Raw genomic sequence first — 20845 nt, 5'->3', positions numbered from 1 at the left:
GGAACCTTTAAATTTATAAAAACTAAATTTCAAGAACTAAAATATTAAATTGTAAAAAGATAGTTCTGTCATTGTTTATGTTCCTAATGAGGGACAAATCTGTTAATTACGTTATATTTTATACATTAAAAATTAAAAAGTAAATTTTTCTTATTAATAACATATAATTTGAATTTAATATTAAGAGATTGCTTAAATTTTCATTTGAAAAAAATAAAATTATATTAAAATTAAAATAAAAAAGTGAATAATATTTTAAAATAGCTAAAAACAGAAAAATATAAATAGAAAAAGGTTTATTTTTTATTATTATTGAAATATGTAGGGGTCATTTTCAATTTTTCATATGAAAAAAAGAATAAAAAGTTAATTTGTCTTATATATTCTTGATTTAACAAGGTTTTTAGACTGAAAAATAGTGATATCTAAGAATGGATAAAAAGATAATTTCACATCATGTGGTTGGTGTCAACTAGCTGGGCTTATAGCATCAACAAGTAGACAAATCATGTATTTAATATCAAATCTTTATGACAATAATTTATAATTTTCTCAAAATGAAACCCAACATATTACATTACAAAGATTTTAATTATGTCCTAATAACTTATCTAAATTTGAGAAATTATCAATAATTTAAAATCTAAATTAATTAAGATTTCAGTTTAATTTCATTATAAATTTGGAGATAATTAATATAGTTATTCAGAGTTTATCTAGGATTTGTATAAATCAAAAATTAAATCATTGATTTTGATAAAAATTAATTTGAATCAAAATAGTTTAATTTAGTTAAATTTAATCAGGTAATTTTTTTATTTTTTATATATTTTAAAATTTAATTAAAATATTTTAAATTTAATTATAATTTAATATCTCTATATTATAAAAAATATTATTACTCATTAATCGATTTGATTTTATTATTTTTTTATAAAAATTGAATTAAATTAAAATAATTAAAATTTTTAAAAATAAAAAATAAATCGAACCGAAAAAAAAATTTAATTTAATATTTTTTTTCTATTTGAACCGAAATTTCACTAATATGCTTAACATGTAATTATTCATGATTTTTTTTTCTCTCGCTGAAGTTATATTTTCACAATCAAAATATTTAATATCAAAAAGTTGAATTTCGCATCAAAAAGTTGAATTTCGTCAATCACATTATTAACGTAATATTAAAAATCCTCAAATTGCAATAATTAATACTAATAAAGTTTTAAATATTACAAAAATAATAATAATAATTTTTAAGTTATTTTTCATGTGTGATGAGGAGTTTTACAATAATAACAGCCTGTTGCCAATCTGGAGCATCACAGACCAGAAGATGAGTGAATCACAGCCTTTAAAATATAAGTAAACAAAATAAAAGTTTTGAGATGCTGACCTTTCGCTGAAACAGCCTATTATTAAATGTCAAATTATGGAAAACGTCTTCAACTTTTCAAACTGAAAATTAATTGCGTGCATTTTAAAAATTTTATTAAAATATAATAAAAAATTATTTTATTAAAAAATATTATTTAAAGTAATTTCCACAGTAAACATAAAACAATTAATGCAAACGCAAATTTAACATTTAGGCATTTATTGAATAATTCTACACTTAATTAATTTTAATAATATAAAAAAATCAATTTTCCTTTACAAGAAAAATATATGATGTAATTTTATCGCATCACAAACCTTGTTTTGCTCTGAAAATCATAATTTCCACCATAAAAAATATGATTAACGAGAAAAAAAAAAAGAAAAATGAGAAAAAAATGATTAACGAAAAACCAATGATACACATAAAAAATGACAAATATACCCTTCTTGCGAGTTGCCTAATACGCGTGACGACGCGAGTGAGTCAACCCTCGTCAAATTGGAAAAAGCGAGAAAAAAGAACCGAACCAAACTCTTTTTTTTTTTTTTTTTTTTCTAAAACTATTTTATTTATTTATTTTTAAAATTTTAAATATTAAAATAAATAAATAAAAACAACTATATAAACCGACTCCCGCTACTTCCTCTTCTCTCGCCCAACAAGAAAAACAACACTCCTCCTCTTTCTCTCCCTCCTCTTTCTCTCCCTCCGTTCTCTTTCTTCTGCCTCTAGACAAATGGATTCACATTCTCGCTCCTCCGTCATCATCATTGGCGCTGGAGTCTCCGGTAACTTCTCCGGCCACTCTCTATCTATGGCCTCTTCACACGCCTTCTCCTCTTACATTATCAAATTAGCCATTAACATGAAAATGTTTTCATGTTCTTGTTTCCGTTTTTCTTTTTCTTTGGTTAAGGTTTATCTGCTGCGAAGGTGCTGGCGGAGAATGGAATAGAAGATATGGTGATTTTGGAAGCGTCAGATCGTATTGGTGGTAGGATCCGGAAGGAAAATTTTGGTGGCGTATCGGTGGAGCTAGGTGCTGGATGGATCGCCGGTGTTGGTGGCAAAGAGTCCAATCCTGTTTGGGAGCTCGCAAATCAATCTGGGCTCCGTACCTGCTTTTCTGATTATAGCAATGCTCGTTATAATATCTACGATCGCAGGTATGTCTATCGATATATTGTTTCCGTTTTTTGTATTTGAATCGTCTCTTTTAATTTGAAAGTTTTTGTAGTTAGTTTCTTTTAACGCTTCTTGTTCTGCTTTTGAAAATGGTGGTGTAGTTTGTTGTTTTGTGTTCAGTATTGCCGTATTTTGGTTGCATTGTTGCTTTGAAGCGTAGAATTTTTTTTTAAAAAATTATTTATGAAACGCGATTTCAAGAGTGTAATTATTCAAATCATTAATTCTGGAAAATTATTTGTTTTCGATGGAATCTGTTTGGTGTATACAGTAATCATGAGTTGAAAGTGGTTTCAGCCCATGGAAAACAAAAAATTTCTGGTTTTATGGAACAATTTCAGGAACCGGAAACAGATAAGTGATGCGCATTAAACCGTGAACGTTTGGTGTCATCCATTGCGTTTTGTTAAGATTTCCTTTTTTCTTTTGGCTTGCAGTGGAAAGATATTTCCAAGTGGGTTGGCGGCCGATTCTTACAAGAAGGCGGTGGATTCAGCTATTATGAAGCTGAGAAGCCTGGAAGCTAACCATGTTGGTGAAGTTATTGAACCGCCGTGGTATTTATCATTTGAATTCCCCATATAACAAGTCATTTTGACTCTTTTTTTTTTTTTTCTAATTAGAAAAGTGGAGAAGAAATCAACTTGTAATGAATGCACATATTTACTAGTTAATGGTCTTTCTTAAATTAATTTTTTGTTTAAATTTCTTTTATCTTTTTGTTTTTTGCGTAGCGCACCCAAGACGCCAATTGAGCTCGCCATTGACTTCATTCTTCATGACTTTGAAATGGCAGGTCTGTTTCACAGCTTAATTTACCGATTATTTCCCTGAACGAGAGGAAAAGAAAATTTTGGAAAATTTTGTTTTCGTCTTTTTGTTGGTTTACCTCGTAAGGGAACTAAATTAGTCCTATGTGATCTTTTTCATCACTGGATATATAGCCCTTTTTGTGGTTACTATTTGCTGCTACTTTGAAACTGATTATTTTATTTTATTTTTTTGTTCTTACAGAGGTAGAGCCAATATCAACATATGTTGATTTTGGAGAAAGAGAATTTCTAGTGGCAGATGAAAGAGGTTACGAGTATTTGCTATACAAAATGGCTGAGGACTTCCTTTTTACCTCTGAGGGTAAAATCTTGGACACTCGTTTGAAACTCAACAAGGTAAGGGAAAATTAGTTTTGATTTCTTTTCCTTTACTTGTATTTTGTTGGTTTCTGATTTGATTTTCTAAAAGCCTTATTCAATTATTAGATTTAGACGAAAAAGCGGACAGTTTTTTAATTTCTATTAATGGCGTAGGGTTATTATTAACTTGAGAAGATAAGCTATCATTAATCTGAAGTGTGGGAAATATTTTTGTATGCATGCACTGCAATCTTTTTGCTTTTTAGATTGATTGACTCACTTTTTTTTAAAGTTAGTACTTAGCAGATAATGACATTTTATGAAAACTGTATGCTTTTTCTTAAATTTTCATTATCACTTTTCCCAGTATTTTTTTTGTGTGTGGTCAAATGACTTGAGTTTTTGTCTCTAATAATCTGTCATAGGTAATATTTATTTAAAAATAAATGTTTCAAGTTGTATATTACTGAGATTGGCTAACTGGAAATTGTATTTTACTCGATATTTGTGTGATATTAATCTACATGACCAAGGATTATAATATGTTTCGTTTGGTGTTGCCTGTGTTGGTGTTGTCTGGTTGATTATTGCCCTTCTCGTACTAGTATATTCCGCTAGTCTTCATAAAAAAACGTAAAAAAATAGAAGTTGGCATGAATAACGTGATAGAGTGGACAATTTAGATGAGAAACCAATGGAATTTGTTAAAGGATCAGTCATCATGAGACTTGCGTTAATTTACTTTGGTATAATTTTAGACCATTTGAATATTAATTAAGAAATCACCCAGTCAGAACTTAAAAAGTAAGGATGGCCTGTTTGACCATCACCCCCTTAATAATCATGATAACAAACCACAACTTTAAATGAACTTTTCTATTAGAGGACTCCTGCAAAAAGCCATAAATTTGACCCACCAACATGTCAGATTTCAATCATATAGCCATGAATTGGATTAATATTCACCATCCTTTTGCCTTTTACTCCTTCATTAGCTTGTAGGCCCCCTTAACTCACCATTTTGCACTAACCTGCACAATGGTCACAACAATGACCTAAGGCCGAAGACCACTACCCAGAAGTTGAGATGTCATATCAATTCAATATAATAACATGAAAATAGCTAGACTTGTCCATTTCTTCATTAAATGTTCTGTTTTTGTCTTCACTTAATCCAATTGCTCTCAAATGAGAAAATCAAAGAACCTCTTTCCCTACAATTGCTAGAATGCACTGTGGTCTTTGGGAAACATCCCATAGGAAGCCAATTGACTAGTTGTACGTCCAGTATGCACAGATGCTTCTTCAATAAGTTTCTACCATTTTGATGCCAGAATACTGCACTGCACATATTTTCTTGGTTTGACTTTAAAGAATCTTATTTGGGTAGTTATTGTCTTGGACTTTGCTACTATATTTACCATCAGAGGGTTAACTCCATTTTTTTTTTTTTCAATGGGTGGGGATTTTGTATCTGCAATTGGGACAGATTGTTAGAGAAATACAGCACTCGAGAAACGGTGTTTTTGTGAAAACGGAGGATGGTTGCGTCTTCGAAGCCAATTATGTGATTTTGTCAGCTAGTATTGGTGTTCTCCAGAGCGACCTCATTTCTTTTAGACCTCCCTTGCCCGTACGTCTTCTCTTGCCTAATTTATTCTTTATTCTGTCAATATGTTATAGCAACGAAAATAACCAAGAAATTTATAAAGGCATCTCATATAATAACCCTTTTTGTCTAACATATTATGACTTTGACTCCCGCTTCAATGATTATCGTATATAAATAATCCTTAATGACAGTAATGAGTTAACCATGAAAGAGGTCAAGATTGAAGCGTTGTGTTACTATTGGAGACAGGCATACCTCCAGTAACTACGATTATTTATTTATTTGTAATCTACACTTGTGAGCTAATCTAGATTTAAACAATCCAAAATGAAAGGTCGTAGTGCAACCCATGTTCCTACTGAAGAAAATAAATACATCTCATGATAATTTGTGCGACTTTAGCATTGTAGCGTTATGATTTTCCCTTTTTTTTTTTTTTTTCCTTTTAATATTAATCTCATAAGCCTTCTTTACTTATTCACCATTCAATGTGACTAGTATGGTTTGGTTCAGATATAGCCCAAATTTGGACTAGCTTTGCTTTATTTTTAATTTTTTTTTTTAAATCTCTACAATGCAGAGGAATCTGTAGAGATAAGACCCTAGGCCCTGGGAAATGGGTCCCTAGAGGGTAGGAATAGGCTTGCCAGATTTTTCACTTTGATATTTTAGGGTGCGGGTGTGGCCCAGGATATAAGATATCATTAAGTTTAAGAAGTCAGGTATTTATGATAGCTAGGACTTGTATTAAATAGGCTTTAGCTGGTTTGATGACCAGAGGTAGATTTTCGAGGTGTCTTGTTGTCTTTATAGAAAAAAAATACCATGGGTTGCATGGCAATCCACAGATTTGGTAACCCGTAAATGGGTAGGTAACCGTAAAATTAAATTATTTAAATTTAATCTAATTTATATTAATAATATTTAATTAAAAATTAATTCAAACTATTCAAATTTATTTTAAATTTAATTATTATCTAATTAATTTTATATATTTTAATTAATAATTTATATAAAAAATATTTTTTATTAATAATTTTTATTTAAAAAATCTAATATTTTTATAAAAAATTTAAATAAAAAAATATAAAAAAATTTATAAATATTATTATAATATATATATTTTTATTTTAAATTAATTATTTATATAAACATAATTTTTATATAAAATTTAAATTTAATCCAAACCGGTTGATATATATATAATTTTTTTTAAAATTTTAACTCATTTCAAATTTAATTATAATTTATTTAATTTTATTAAAATTAAGTTGAATTAAATATCTAAAAATACTTGATTTATTGTCATTCCGGAAGTTGCGCTCCTTTAATGAATTTTTTTTGTTGTGGTTCACCACGTGTACTCTCTAGTGCAACGAGTGGCAACCGATCAATATGAATATAAGATCCTACCTCACGTAATTGGATTAGAAATATGGATGACTGTCTTCGTAACATTTTAATCTACATTTTTACGTTCTCCCAAGAATAACAGTTGAGTTTCCAGTTCAAAAAAGATAAAAAAGAATAATAGTGTGAAGTAGGTGAACATAAATTGAAAGAATAGTGTCAAGAAGTTGGCTTGTCCCTAAGATTGATTTGATTAGAGAAGGGCAAACACAAATTGGTAGAAGTGGGAAAATCGTCAGCTCAAATAGTCTATGCATTTTTATAAATCTTGTAGTTGATTATTTGTTTTATAATGGTCTTTTTTTTATCAACTTATAATAAGGTTCAAATCTAGCCTTCCTTTAACAAAAAGACTACTGTCAAGGGTACAAGCGTAAAAATGACAAGTTCAGAACAAAAATATTTAGAATTATTGTTTTTGAGAGTTTTCATCTTTGTATAGTTTAATGTTTATCTCTCAAACATGTCTTCAGTTTTCGTCGTCTGATATTTTTTTTTTCCAAGATATATGACGACTCCTGCTGTGATGTTTATTAATTAATAAATTGTGATGTTTATTAATGAATAAATTGAGGAGACTGCCCTATTATAAATTAGGATCTCTAAATCCTTAGCAGTTGACTTTTTAATATATTCACATGACCTGTATAATGTGCTATGTCAGACCTTCTACGGAATAACAAAGAATAGTATGAAATTATTATTTCGAAGTAGAAGTACCCACAAAAATTTTCTTAACTAAGAAAGCTTAGCTGGTTTAAGTTTTCTATTTTCATATGATAACAGTACTTTGTTGGATAATTTATTGACAAGACAAATAAAATAACGATGCAGAGGTGGAAAACAGAGGCCATTGAGAATTGTGATGTGATGGTTTACACGAAGATTTTCCTCAAGTTTCCATATAAATTTTGGCCTTCTGGTCCTGAAAAAGAATTCTTTATCTACGCCCACGAGCGGAGAGGATACTACACGTTTTGGCAGGTTGGTCCTTGCTTCTCCCTCTGTCTCTCTTTCTTTTCTCTTCTTCTTTCTTTATTTATTTTTTTATATAATTATGTGGCCAAATTTCCCTTCTTGTTTCAATTTCAATTTCTTGTTTCATCCTTGAAGAATCATATGGTTGTGTAAATCCTTTGAAATCATAATAGGAACTATAAGCACAGCCGTAACTAGGTACAAGCAAAAGTCAATTTGTGACTAGATGTATGATGTTAACCAGGCACTAGATCTCAATACGAGTGAAGTGCTTTAGCTGTATTTTAAGAATTATATTTTCTTTGACAGATGTGACCCAAGATGGATGCTATAATTTTTTAAAAGTACGCAAATTCGTCGTAGAAGCATTTTATGACCTTAAAATGCTTAGGCGGAATATAATAATTGATTATAATAGCTTGTCGTTTTGTTAGGAATACCATTTAATACTCATTTTCTGTGGGGTTGACCTTTTTACTATTGTTAATTTTGTTTTTTTTTTTGTTTGTTTTAAACATCTGTGCTGCAAGCCTGAAACTGCCTCTTTATTATATGATATGGTGACATGATTGCCAAATTATGAAAATACCGATTACCTTGCTTGCTGGGATGGCAAATTAAAATCTCTTGCATTATTTGTATTGTATGGTTGCTCCTTTCTGATGAGTGCCTGATGTTCTGTCATTGTCGTAGAGCTGGCAACATTACTTGCACTCGAGGGACCAATGGCTTTCTCAGCCGTTATTTACTCTTTTAGACTAGCATATCTAAATATTTTCCAATGCTTGATCAGGAAAAGGATCAAACAAAATAGAAGTGCGGAAACTTACTATCTCTTATCTTTTACATTTTTAAATGTGATTGATGTAGATTTTTAACTTAATCCCATTGCAAACAAGACACAAGTGCCGAGTCATTGTTAATTAACTTACCTTATTTTTATCCAATCTGGCGATTGATCTGTTTCTGTGGCATCAGCACATGGAGAATGCATATCCTGGTTCAAATGTACTGGTTGTAACTTTGACCAATGGGGAATCAAAACGAGTCGAGGCTCAATCTGATGAGGAGACGTTGAAAGAAGCCATGGAGGTGCTTAGAGACATGTTTGGGCCCAACATACCTAACGCTACTGATATTCTTGTGCCTCGCTGGTGGAACAACAGATTCCAGCGTGGCAGCTATAGCAATTACCCTATCATTTCGAATAACCAAGTTGTTCATGATATTAAGGTATTTATATTATGCAATTTAATTGAAGTTCTATCTAGCTGGAGAGATTTTAAGCCTTTCAGGTGTAATGGTGATAAAATGTTGCATGAATGACAATCAACTGAAAATTATACATGGGTGAATCCTAAAAAAATTAACTATTGAACAGTTTTTTTAAAAAATAATTATGTATATTTATGTGCCAATTTTTTAGTGGCTGCTATATATATATAACTGTGATATTCTATAATTTTCCACCTAGCTGGCTGTCTTTTGTATTTTTGAGTAATTGCGTATGTCTGTGTGTGTCTGTTAGTGGCTGAGGTTAGGACTATACCTAGCAAAAGAGAATTCTTTTTCCCCTTCCTGTTTTGAATTTCAGTACCCACAATATATTGCTATCACTGTGTTAGAGGTGCTAAAAGCTTGAAGGAAAAAAATAAAATCTGGTGAAAAGGTAGATTTTGTTCTTGCTTCTTCAACTGGTTCATGCCTCATCCAACTGGAGTTGATCATGGAACCTTCACTGCATGCTAATATTTTAACGCTTTTAATCATTGGTTTTGGAAATAAGAATTGACATACCGGATTATATATCCCACTTAAGAGGGAATTTTCTAAGGTTCCTGCGTTATTTCTGATTACGTTCTAACATTAGAACTACTTGTTTTATGATTTGTCCAGGCCCCAGTAGGGCGCATTTTCTTTACCGGTGAACATACTAGTGAAAGATTCAATGGTTACGTCCACGGTGGATACCTTTCTGGTAAGCACAAAACTTCTCGGTCTATATTTATACATATATGAACGCTAATGGTTATTTTGGTTGCTGATTCTTACGGAGCTTGTGTTGTTTAAATCAACTTACTAGGCATCGACACAAGTAAATCTCTGTTGGAAGTAATGAGAGAAGGAAAGGAAAGAGAAAGTGAGAGTAAAACGTTTCTGCTAGAGCCGTTGCTAGCGTTGACAGGATCATTAACTCTGACACAAACAGAAACAGTTTCAAATCTACATAAATGTGATATTCCCACACAACTTTATCTTAGTGGCAAGCTCGGCATTCCAGAAGCGATATTATGACTATATGGACCAGTGAAAGATTCCCACTTTAATGATGATTATGATAATGAAAATATGATCAACAAGATAGATGGCCAGATGGGTTTGGACTCAAATTCAGTTCAGACCCTCAATTCAATTCAGAAACTAGGATGAAGATTGAAGAACAAGAAGCTAAAAAATGACCAAAGGTATGCTGTGGGGGGTCATGGACATATATTGTGTCCTTACAGTGATGCTGCTAAGCCTTAAAAAGATTTGTCCTGCCAGGTTATGAATTTTGAAGGGAATTTGATCTAGGGATATGTAATGGTGTGGTTCACTGGAGAGAGAAATGAGATAGAGAAAAAGTGTGGGTGGTATACTTTGATTTTTAACTGTATCTTTTACTTGTTTATAATAAAAAGAAATGAAAAAAAAAAAAAAAACTTCTTCCAAACTAATATTGTTTGTCCAATTAGTTTTGTTGGTTGATTTACCATAAATGATATATATAGTTATTTGCTGAGTTTGCTACGTTTGACACGACACCACTTGCTAAGACCACCTTTAGAAATGAAAAACTATATATAGCTATTTGCAATACAACCTGTTTTAGTAGATATTAATTGTTTTAACGGTTGATAATTGTTTTAATAGTATTTAGTCAAATGTTATATGAAGCAACTTCTTTGCAATCTACTTCCTCAACCTCCAAATATCCTAAAACACTATACACTACATTCAAAATTGTCTCTAAAGAGAGCCTTTAAATAATTCAAGGACTTAATACTTACTAAAAAAAAAAAAAACTGAAAGATGTGTTAACATGAAGGATTCTAGTATTTGAGATACGATCTCTGGCAGCCACTCCAAAAAAAAAAAAAAAGAAGAAAATCTTTGAACATTTAGGATGAACCCGCCTTATTATTGTTTTAAATAAATGAACCCATTATCTTGTTAACCAAAATATCTTTTATACAATGCTTTAGAAATAGCAAGAGCATCTCCTCTGGCTTTCACTGGATAAAGCTCTGTGCTTACTTGCCATTTGTTTGAGAATGCTATCCATTCTTCCCTCCATCCCACAATATTGAAGTTTTCATTTTCTTTCAGGCTCTTTGCTAGATGATCAAAATAGGTTGAAGCTCGGGGAAGATAATAGTCTTTTAGTAGTCCACTCCAAAATTTGTTAGCTGATCAAGAATGCCAAACAAGGTAATTGCTATAACCTATGAGTTTGAAAAACAACACACAAGAGTTGAAAGTGAACAGTAATAATACCATAATCATGGAGCTGGCTCTGATTGGTCTTTGTTGTGTCGTACCACATTGTCACTTGTGTTCTTGCGTTCCATTCATACTATAAACAGAAACAAAGCGTTTTTAGTGTGTATGTTTTTGGCAGATTGCTCACTTTAGAATACAATTATTAAGTGGATCTTGTAGTTGAATGCGTAGCTCAGCTGAATTCTTGATGTATTTGCTAATCTGGTGATGAAGTTTGGTTGAGTGGTGGTGTTGTATGATCAAAGTAATGTTGAGTCATGTATGCTTCCAATCAAAAGAATAATACAATATGATTTCCAGAACAAGTATCTGTTCTCACCTGCTTCATCTCAACAGGATTTACTCCCAGCTCTTTTGCACTTTCGAGCCATGTTCCAAGTAGAAAATTATCATCGGAAGCAAGAAGTACATCAATGTCATTGATGAGTTGTAAAAATTTCTGGCTATGAAGATTCAATGCATCAGCATCTTTCCTCTGGAAAGCAATTATAGCATCAATGTACACTTGGTTTGCTAGCTTCGACAAAACTTGCCGTGTTAGATCAACCAAGTCGTATCTGTTGCAATGAGATAGCACAACAAAATATGATTATGAATGTCCCGTCTCTGTATGTAATGTTAATGTAGAAATGACAAGTGTGACTAGGTTTGACAGTTAACTATTGACCTGTAAGTGAGGCTCCTGTTAAGATCGTTCCCAGCATCAAGGAATAGTTGTAATGCATTGACAACCTCCTGAGTAGAATACCACAAATGTGCCTGGGGTAACTTGGAACTCGACTGTTGAAATAAGAATCTTCTAGTTCTGGGTAGGGAGAGAAAGATGTGCTTCGTGTCTTCTTTCGATGTGTCTGATCCAGAATTAAGAGATGGATCCCAGTCTGGAAACTTAACTATGAAATCTCTGTTATGGTCCTGCAGCAAATGAAAAGTCTCAAGTTATACTAAATATGCTGAAAAGCCTGAAATTATCAGGCACAAGGGAAATTACACTACCAAACAAAGAAAAAAAGGGACTGCAACTCTGTGCAGTAAAAGGTTAACAGAAACTTGATATGACAGAGATGTCTCGATACTATCTTTTGTAAGAAAAATAATACGACATAGAGGTGTTGCAGTAAATCAACAGTAATCTAAAACCTACAGCAATTCCGTCTGTACAATTATAAATTGTGCGGTAAAGTATCTCCCAAGCTGCCTCAACCTGGTTAACAGCTTTACCATATCGTCTACGAGAATAGTTCCTCAGCCATTCCTACAAATGCACAAAATTAAACCATGAACGTTCATATCAATCATGTAATCATCTTAAGTTTTCATTCACATAAGCACATGGATATATATATATATAGAGAGAGAGATGTTCTTTAATATTAAAAGTTGATTAGAAGGAATTCAAGTTTCACAATTTGAGAACTAAGATTACCAGAACTCGAACTTTTTCACTGCGAAATGCCATTTCAGACATAAGTTCATAAACGACTGGATTATGCTCTATGCCTTCCATGCACATGCCAACACCAACCTACATTCAACATTAGTTATAATTCACATGAGTGGAAATGCACTAGAGTCTGCTCTGCAAAAGGACATATATAGACATCCTTATATAGATGAACTACAGAGAAAGTAAATGAGTTCAATTTTAAATGCTCCAAATACTATGATCCTGAGCATACCATTGTTGAATTCTCACTGATATGGGCATCAATTGGACCTGAAGATATTGCATCCAATATGCCGTACATTTCAATATTTCCACCAAAATTATGCAACATACACCTGAATTATGTCAAATGTAACCAATAGTTAAAATATTTATCGCTGAAGTTGAATACCAAGTTCAGAAAATTAAAAAGGGGAAAAATGACTAGTTAAGGTAGATAGCTTGAAGCATCTTGCTAATGGTGTAAGGAATGGATAACTACCAGACATAAGGAGTTCCATAAAACTGGGAGGAAGTTCTCCATATTGGTTTGACATCAGCAAACAGATCTAGAACTATCATTTTCCCAAATGGAACAGAGTGTAAAAGCGCCTGCAAATAACACCGACTTTAAGATTAAATAAGATTTTACAAACATAACTTGCATTAGCATGAAAACAAAAAGCACCGGTCAATAGCCAAATGGAAACAGATAGCTAAGCTATTTCTTTCAAAACATATTGAGCCCAATTCCTTTCCCCTCCATTTGGCATTGCAAGAAAAGAATTCAAATGAATTCTCACAAACAACATGCATGATTTCATTTTCTTCAAAAATGAAAATTTTGTAAATTAAAAAAGAAATGAATTCTTACATTCCAAACGTGAAATTTGATAGAAAATAAATAAATTAAACTGAATTCTTGTGAAATCTTTGATTCCAAACAAGGGTTCGTGTTATGAAATGTCATGCATGACATTGATAGAGCTTGAGTCATGCCTGTCACCATTAAGAAGATCCTATGCTAATTAAATTTTATTGATGCCTCATAGAAGTGTATACCTTCATTTGAGGTGGCTTCCAGAAAGAAGAGTCGGAATAGAAAAGCCAACCCTGCACATCGAAAGAACTGTCAACTAGAATTCATTTATTTCAGAGAACCAAAATAGAAAAGATGGTGACAGCACACATTATATGCAGTAAACTTCCAGTTTGAAAGAATTTGTCTTCTGTAGTAAGAGAGATAAATGAGTGTTTCTATATAGCCTCATGCATCAATAAATTTATAGGACCAGCAAGGAAGCAGTGTTGGAGGAAGTGAGCAGCATACTTGCATTAACCAAACGGCATCCTCATCACCTTTAGACATTGCTTTATATACTGCTGCACCGAGCGAAGAGATGTAATCTGAATCATTTGTAGGTGGGATATTCTCATTGAATGTATCACTGCATTAAACATGTAATAGATTCACGTTATGACAAAAAAATGGTTCCACAACTCTCTGTAATCTGTAATAAATTCGTTTGGAACTATCCATCTAATGGTAAAGTAACACAAATAAGAAAATTTCTTTGATGTGATGGGTTCATGGAAAATGTATTCTTTCCTGCTCATGTTCAAATGACTCCATTAATCATAATTCACAAGCTCCTAAATGATCTGATGACCATTCAGAAGAAAATCATCTACCTTTAGAAGGTCCTCTATTAGCAGAGGCCAGAATCCAGATTGCTGGCAACTTGAAACTTACATAATCTTGCCTATATACTTAGTTTTATGATCTTATTGTGATGATAAAATTTTGGTGCCCTAGTCCTACACTAACAGAAGAAAGATAAATCCCAAATTAAAGTATGGAGTAATATTAGATGTGAAAAATTTTTTCAACTATGAATAGCAGAATAATTCATAAAATTTAATCAGTTATTAATATATATAAGAGAAATTACCAGTTGTAGATGTCTGTCACATCTCCATATTCTGAAATACCACAAAAATAAAATAAGAAAAAGGTAATATAAAAAGGTGAAATATTAATACGTGCGTAAACTAAATGAAACATATCTTTCATCCATAGCTTTAACACAGAAATGAGCCAAAAACTCCAAGAACACTGAGAAAACTCCAGTATTGAAATTTAATCGCTCTTCCAAAAGAAAGCCTCACTTTGACAAATCTAGAAATTTACTAAAGATGAAGGTAAGTAACCATATAACTGTCTGTGCTTCCATTGTTGGATGATATTGAAGGGAATTTATTTGTGACGCATATGAAATTTAAGGTATGAAAGAATCTCTTACCATTTATTTGACATCTAGAAGTGATTTCCAACAACATTGAACATGAAGGCTGATTTCAAAGTTTCTAACTAGCAAAAAATCTCAATTTTGTTTGAACCATATTGGCAGTGTACTAGCCACAAATAAAATAAAAATTACCTCCTGAATCCTGATTACTATTTCTGTGTAGTAAATCTATCAAAGGTGTTTGTAGACTCAGAAGCAGACTCCAAGACCCACATCCTCATTTCCCAGGTTTAAAATCATTCCATTTCCAAATCAACTTTTTTACAAATCCTAATCATGCCGACAAATTTCTAATCATTTATGATGTTAATTCAATTTGCATATTTAAAACAAAGATGTGTTTCTAATGATACCCTACATCAATTCCAGGACATTATTCAACTGCTCCTGACTGTATACCACTTGATTTTAAAGATATTTAAATCAAACAAGCAGACCTAACTAATAGGACGAACTAAACGACTTCTACATCTATACATGTTAATGCACACTTGTATTAATGTATAGAGTTCACATGCATACCTCCAAGATACAGTTGGTTAGATTCCTAGTATGATGCCAAAGATAAAAAATCTGTAATCACTTCCAAATCTCTTAAGTCTTTTTTATTTTTTGGCAAATTGCATGATACATTCATAGTTAATGCATATCTTCCCGTATCAGTTTGTTAATGCAAGACTAACTATATTTTTCCAACTATCTTATAACCTAGAGCTGTAATAAATTTTCTTGATATCATAATTCATAATTCAAAAGAATCCATATCACATCAAGCAAGCATAAAGCACACCTTTAATTTGTTGCCTTATAAATGCCTCCCCAATTTCAACAAACAAGGGATCAGAAGGATCAAGAAGGTACGTACAGCACCACCGGGGATTTTTATTCACAGTGTTCCTGGTAAGGATTGGAAATAAAAAAATTTTAATTAACATAAAATTTAAAAATAGAAGTTCTACACATCAGATGAGTTCCAAGTTAAAGCGAAATAAATGAAAAAACAACTATTGTTTTTGTTCCAAGAAACATAAGATAAGGGAATTAAGCAATAGGAACTTGTAGGCCTTTCAAATTCACTGGAAGGAATGCATTGTGAATTGTTATAGATTATAGGAAAGTAAATATATTAATATAGGAAGTAAATATTGATAGATGGGTTAGTTGCTTAATCTTAGAGATTGTATAATTATAAACTTGATTTTCCTTCCTGTTTAGATACTGTATTTTATATATAAATAGATTGTAATCTTTATTATGAAATACAACATCAAATATTATATTTCTACATGAATCTCATATGGCATGGATGGTTCCAAAATCTATGATATTTATAAAAAAGAATACTGAAGTACCAGTCTCCAAGTCTAGTTATATTTGCCGAAGGGAAAATTTTCTTTAAAGCTGCTGGAACATTCCCAGAGAATGATGGTAGCACTGAAGCAAAGAAAAAAAAGACATTTAATCTGCTATATTGTTAAAGTTTCGAAGGATAAAAACAGAAATTTCCATCATTTGTTTATTTAGCACTCCTGTGTAGCTGACATGCTAGGAGTATCTCACTCGATGTGTTTTCTGCGCATATTTATATGAAGATTGTAAGCAAGCAAGCAACAACAATTTCTATTCGGAAACTTTAGTATACCTGGAGTCATGCCTAACTCTAGCATCCGAGAGAGTATCTGTTTTTGCAAGCTTAATTGTTGATCCAACCAATTTTGTGATAAAGGGCCACCCCAACTGCAATTAGATAAATGCTAGGTTTAGGAACTGAAATCACATGATGACAACTAGCAGGTATCAACAACATGAGTAGCCTGCCTAGTCTAACATTATCTTGCACTGCGGCAATCCAACATACAAAAATATCATATTATATGGATAGACACTATTCTCTAGATGTGCTTTGCTGCGGATGGAAAGGGAAGCAATAGAGCAGCTCCAAGATTTACGTACGCATGTAAATTCCCCATACGGGCCCAAGCAAGGAAAGCAGGTCCACCAAAGAAATCATTCAAATCCTCTGAACTGACATTAAGATTCTGCAAGCAAAGAATATTTATCATATGATATCAACCAAGTAAACAAACTAGACCAAGTACATGATTAACATATCTAGGTCAGCATTGAATGTAATATAAAAATAGAAGTTCATTCACATTCAGTTAAAAGTAAAACTGAAGAATCTATCTCAATATTTGAGCCGAGTGATTGAAAACCAAAATGCAGAATTCTCAAAAGATTAAAATCTTAGCAGAAGAATGCAATTGGTCCTAAGTATATAAAATTAGCACTGAACAATATCATTTATATAAAAATTATTAAAAAAATGCCACTCAATTGCTGAATCCCATAAGAAATAGGGTCCTACAAAGAGAACTCTAGAGCAAGTTTCACTTTTCAGTAGTTTTCATTAGGCACAGATACTCAAAAGCTGCAACCAAGCGAATTTACCATTGCACTAGACTGTAGCACTCATGAAGCTCTATTTCATTTGTCAATATCATCAAAACAAACTATTATGTAAGGAGCCATCTAATCATTCATGTAGCAACTGGAAATTGATAGCATATTTCAAAGCAAAGGAAATCAAAGCATAAGTGGATATAAAGATAATAACAATGTTGATATAGCTTACCATGAAAACTTTTTGCCAAATGGCTTCCTGTCCTGTGAATGCCAAAGGCAAATTAATTCCTTGAAGAGCCATCCAATCTATCTCTTTCTCCCATCTTTCCCAATTCCACCAAACATATGAATCTGTAAATAAGAACATTGCATCAGATGTCAACAATGCTAACAAATCTAAATTCATACAAATGATTACTGTCTTATGTTATCTTATCTTTATTTTACAGAGAGGCATTCAATACGATGAAAATGATACATTGTATAGAAAGCACATTGTATAGAAAACCAATCTATTGCAGTGAAGGCACTCTTAACATGAAGGCAAATTGATTGCTTATGGTAACAGTAAATTATACTGATAGACAGGACTTTGGACAACCTAACCATGATAAGAGTAAATGCAATATTATTGCAGCAAAGCATTTCAAGAATCAAGATGTTTGAGAAGTCATGTTACCAGATGAGTTAGGTAGTGCTAACGAAAATCATAGAATCCATATTCAAATTGTTGTGTTTATTTCAGAAACCTATACTATTTTTCATACACATAATCAAGTTCATGTTCTCAGCACCAATAGCCATATCTCACACCATGTACCATCAGAGTAAAATAACAATAAAAGAGTCCTAGAGGTGAAAACAAGGTGAAAAATTCAATGCTTACAACTGGATGTAACCACATTTTGGTAATAGTTCCATGGGACAGGCCGCTGAATCACTACACCCTCATCCTTTACAAGAGGCAGAGATCCTGGCTTCGGAATTGAATTTATCTGAATTCCACCAGTCTTATCCCATGAAATATGAGCACCACACCAATATTTTATATACCAATGGAGTCCAGATGCAAGTTCTACAGCGGTGGTGCCTTTAATTCTGAAACGGACAGACAGCAAAACCAAGTATATCACAAAGACACCAAATATATGCCATATTTTTTGTTCTGAAGTACAAGGAATTGTAAAACAAAAGGAAAAACACAGGTCCAAAAACTTTAATTTTCTGGATTGCTTCATAACCAGGATTCAGGAAGTACAAATGTATCCATTAAAATCTTACAATTATAGTATTCCAGTTTCCACCATATGTTCCCTTAAATATAACCATATTATCCATAGCCTGATGAAAGACAATGATTTAGGACAATGCTGTTCAATGACCTAAGTGTAACATTCCTTTTTTATTGTGACAGCTGAAAGGAAAAATGTTAAACATCTGCAGCAAAAGGGCAAAAATCCCAGAAAACCAATGCACCTCTACTTGTCAGCAAAAATAAAAATTACATACATTATCTCAGGCCCATTCTGACTTGATTTGTTGTAATTCTTTATCAAAAAGCAACTGTGACCACCACAAACATCCTGATAGTTGAAAGTGAAATCAATTAGCAACAGTGATTATAGAGCTTTTTTTTTAATCATGCAGAAAAGCAAAAAATAAAAAAATAAAAATCATACATAACCAAAATTTATTTTCAGATTCAGGATGGGTGGCATGCTTGTTCGACAGTCATGTCGAACAAATATGTTGTTCCACACTCAAAGTACCGATCAACCAGTTTGCTGACGTGGCAAACTCGTTCGACACTATATCAGTGATTTAGATAATGCCGTGAAAAAACTATCCAGTGATTTAAGAAACAAACTATATCAGTGATTTAGATAATGACATGAAAAAACTATCCAGTGATTTAAGAAACAAACTATCCAGTGATTTATATAATGAAAATAATGTTTCAATTTTTGATAATAAAAAAATTTTAATGTCAAATATTTATTTTTTAATTGTTGAATCTCATATTGGTTGTGGAAAGGGGTAATATGTCCTTATATGGGTCATAGGCACTCCTCCCCTTGAGCTAGGTGAGTTAGGTCTTGAGCTAGCTTTTGAGGTGAGATAAGCCTTAAGCTAGCTTTTGGAGTGAGTTAGGTCTGTCCCAAATTTAACATAATATCAACGATATTGAGCCTCCCGTAAATATTTCACGCACCAGTAAAATTTTTGGGCGTGAAAGAGTGTGTTGAATCACACGTCGGCCGTGAAAAGGGGTAACGTGCCCTTTATATGGCCACAATCGCTCCTCCTTAGAGCTAATTTTTGGGTGAGAGAGGGTTGGCCCAAATTTAACATTAATAACTAAGTTTAATACAAAAAATATAATATAAACTCAATATTAAAAAAAATGTGACACGTTACTGCTAAAATGGCCAGCTTGCTGCAAACATGATTATTCCGACTGTACGAACAAGCATGCACCCTGAATCCGAAAAAAATTTTCTATTATGCATGATTTTTTCATTTTTTTCTTCTGTTTTTGTGCATGATCTGAAAAAAAAACTCAACACAATAGCACATAGAATCTTGGAATCCAAATACCCAAGTCACCAACTTTTTGAACTTAAACCACCCATTAGACTAATATAATATAAAACAGTACACACTACACTATAATTAAGTAAACCATCAAGGAACAGTGCTCTATATAAATAGCGAAATTCCCAAGCGAAAGCAGGAAGGCAGAAAAATTCCAGCTTGCTAAAGTGGAGTTATTTCAATTGATATCAAGCAAGTAAACAAAGTATTGAAAGAGAAAAAAAACAATAATAATAAAGCATACCCAGTTGACATAAAGCAAGATAAAGAGTTAAATCACTGATTCAAATAACAAAACTGAGAAAAATCGTTAGTCCAAAAGTGGGTTATGTACCTTGGAGACAATTTTGAATTCAAAGCTGTGCAAGTGGGAAGGAAGCAATCTTCGCAGAACACCTTTAGCCGCTGATTCTTGAACTGACGGGGAGGACCGTTTCGAATCCAAACGATTAAGCACAGCGTCTATAGCTTCGTGTCTTGAAGCTGACAAGGCTACTGGTAACAGAAAGAGCAACAGTATAGCAGTGAATTTGGAAGTGGAAAGAGGCAGATTAGACATGGTGGGCTTGTTCAGGGCGGAGAACAGTTGATGATGAACAGATGTAGTGATCAAAGGCTCAGTTTTGAATAGTCATTTCATTGTTGGAAAAACATGGGAAACAGAGACATACTGATATGGTCCGGATGAAGAGCCCAAGAAAAAATTTGAAGTCAAAGACGCTTAAGATATGCTCGAAGAAATGTCAATTACTGCCAAAGACGCTTCAGACATGTGCAGTCGCTTGCCTGTAGGATTTCTACTACCTAAACGATGTCGTTTACATAGAAAAAAGATGGAATCTTTAAGCAATCATTGTTGGGCAATCC

The 20845-nt window shown here is 32.5% G+C and overlaps 2 protein-coding genes across 4 annotated transcripts; one reads left to right on the top strand and one right to left on the bottom strand.

The window, feature by feature from the left end:
- The first annotated feature begins 2040 nt into the window (after nucleotides 1-2040).
- On the top strand, nucleotides 2041-10825 carry LOC110624143 (polyamine oxidase 1). Of its 2 annotated transcripts, XM_021769250.2 has the most exons (10): nucleotides 2041-2169; nucleotides 2298-2547; nucleotides 3004-3123; nucleotides 3301-3362; nucleotides 3581-3735; nucleotides 5189-5332; nucleotides 7556-7705; nucleotides 8678-8932; nucleotides 9596-9677; nucleotides 9783-10825. In XM_021769250.2, exons 1-10 carry the CDS (start codon nucleotides 2118-2120, stop codon nucleotides 9992-9994), a joined length of 1482 nt encoding a protein of 493 aa, XP_021624942.1. In that variant the 5' UTR covers nucleotides 2041-2117; the 3' UTR covers nucleotides 9995-10825. The 2 variants fall into 2 exon arrangements, with proteins under 2 accessions (XP_021624942.1, XP_021624943.1); XM_021769251.2 differs by lacking the exon at nucleotides 5189-5332.
- A 3-nt stretch (nucleotides 10826-10828) lies between these two features.
- LOC110624057 (alpha-N-acetylglucosaminidase) lies at nucleotides 10829-20749 on the bottom strand. 2 transcript variants are annotated; one of them, XM_021769126.2, is made up of 19 exons: nucleotides 20313-20749; nucleotides 18893-18966; nucleotides 18270-18481; nucleotides 17613-17734; nucleotides 16931-17016; nucleotides 16620-16714; nucleotides 16330-16411; nucleotides 15768-15874; nucleotides 14621-14651; nucleotides 13999-14116; nucleotides 13731-13781; nucleotides 13171-13280; nucleotides 12922-13024; nucleotides 12669-12767; nucleotides 12387-12497; nucleotides 11910-12157; nucleotides 11562-11799; nucleotides 11237-11315; nucleotides 10829-11148 (listed from the first exon to the last, which is right to left on the bottom strand). In XM_021769126.2, the coding sequence occupies exons 1-19, from the start codon at nucleotides 20535-20537 to the stop codon at nucleotides 10913-10915; spliced, it is 2427 nt and encodes an 808-aa protein (XP_021624818.1). In that variant the 5' UTR covers nucleotides 20538-20749; the 3' UTR covers nucleotides 10829-10912. The 2 variants fall into 2 exon arrangements, with proteins under 2 accessions (XP_021624818.1, XP_021624819.1); XM_021769127.2 differs by lacking the exon at nucleotides 20313-20749 and having other exon boundaries at nucleotides 18270-18797; nucleotides 18893-18908.
- Nucleotides 20750-20845: the final 96 nt, after the last annotated feature.

Source organism: Manihot esculenta, chromosome 10, assembly GCF_001659605.2.
Source record: "Manihot esculenta cultivar AM560-2 chromosome 10, M.esculenta_v8, whole genome shotgun sequence".
NCBI lineage: Eukaryota > Viridiplantae > Streptophyta > Magnoliopsida > Malpighiales > Euphorbiaceae > Manihot > Manihot esculenta.
The sequence above is the reverse complement of the archived record's forward strand: the minus strand, read 5'-3'. Positions and strand labels throughout refer to the sequence as shown.

Bases quoted from the DNA above. Each gene is read 5' to 3' on its own strand.
- LOC110624143 (XM_021769250.2), top strand. From the start codon at position 2,118: ATGGATTCACATTCTCGCTCCTCCGTCATCATCATTGGCGCTGGAGTC. The intron at 3,363-3,580 runs GTCTGTTTCACA...TTGTTCTTACAG, and splicing joins TCATGACTTTGAAATGGCAG to AGGTAGAGCCAATATCAACA. The intron at 9,678-9,782 runs GTAAGCACAAAA...TCAACTTACTAG, and splicing joins CCACGGTGGATACCTTTCTG to GCATCGACACAAGTAAATCT.
- LOC110624057 (XM_021769126.2), bottom strand. From the start codon at position 20,537: ATGTCTAATCTGCCTCTTTCCACTTCCAAATTCACTGCTATACTGTTG. The intron at 18,967-20,312 runs GTACATAACCCA...TTCAACTATCAG, and splicing joins AATTCAAAATTGTCTCCAAG to GATGTTTGTGGTGGTCACAG. The intron at 11,149-11,236 runs GTATTATTACTG...ATTCTTGATCAG, and splicing joins GAGCCAGCTCCATGATTATG to CTAACAAATTTTGGAGTGGA.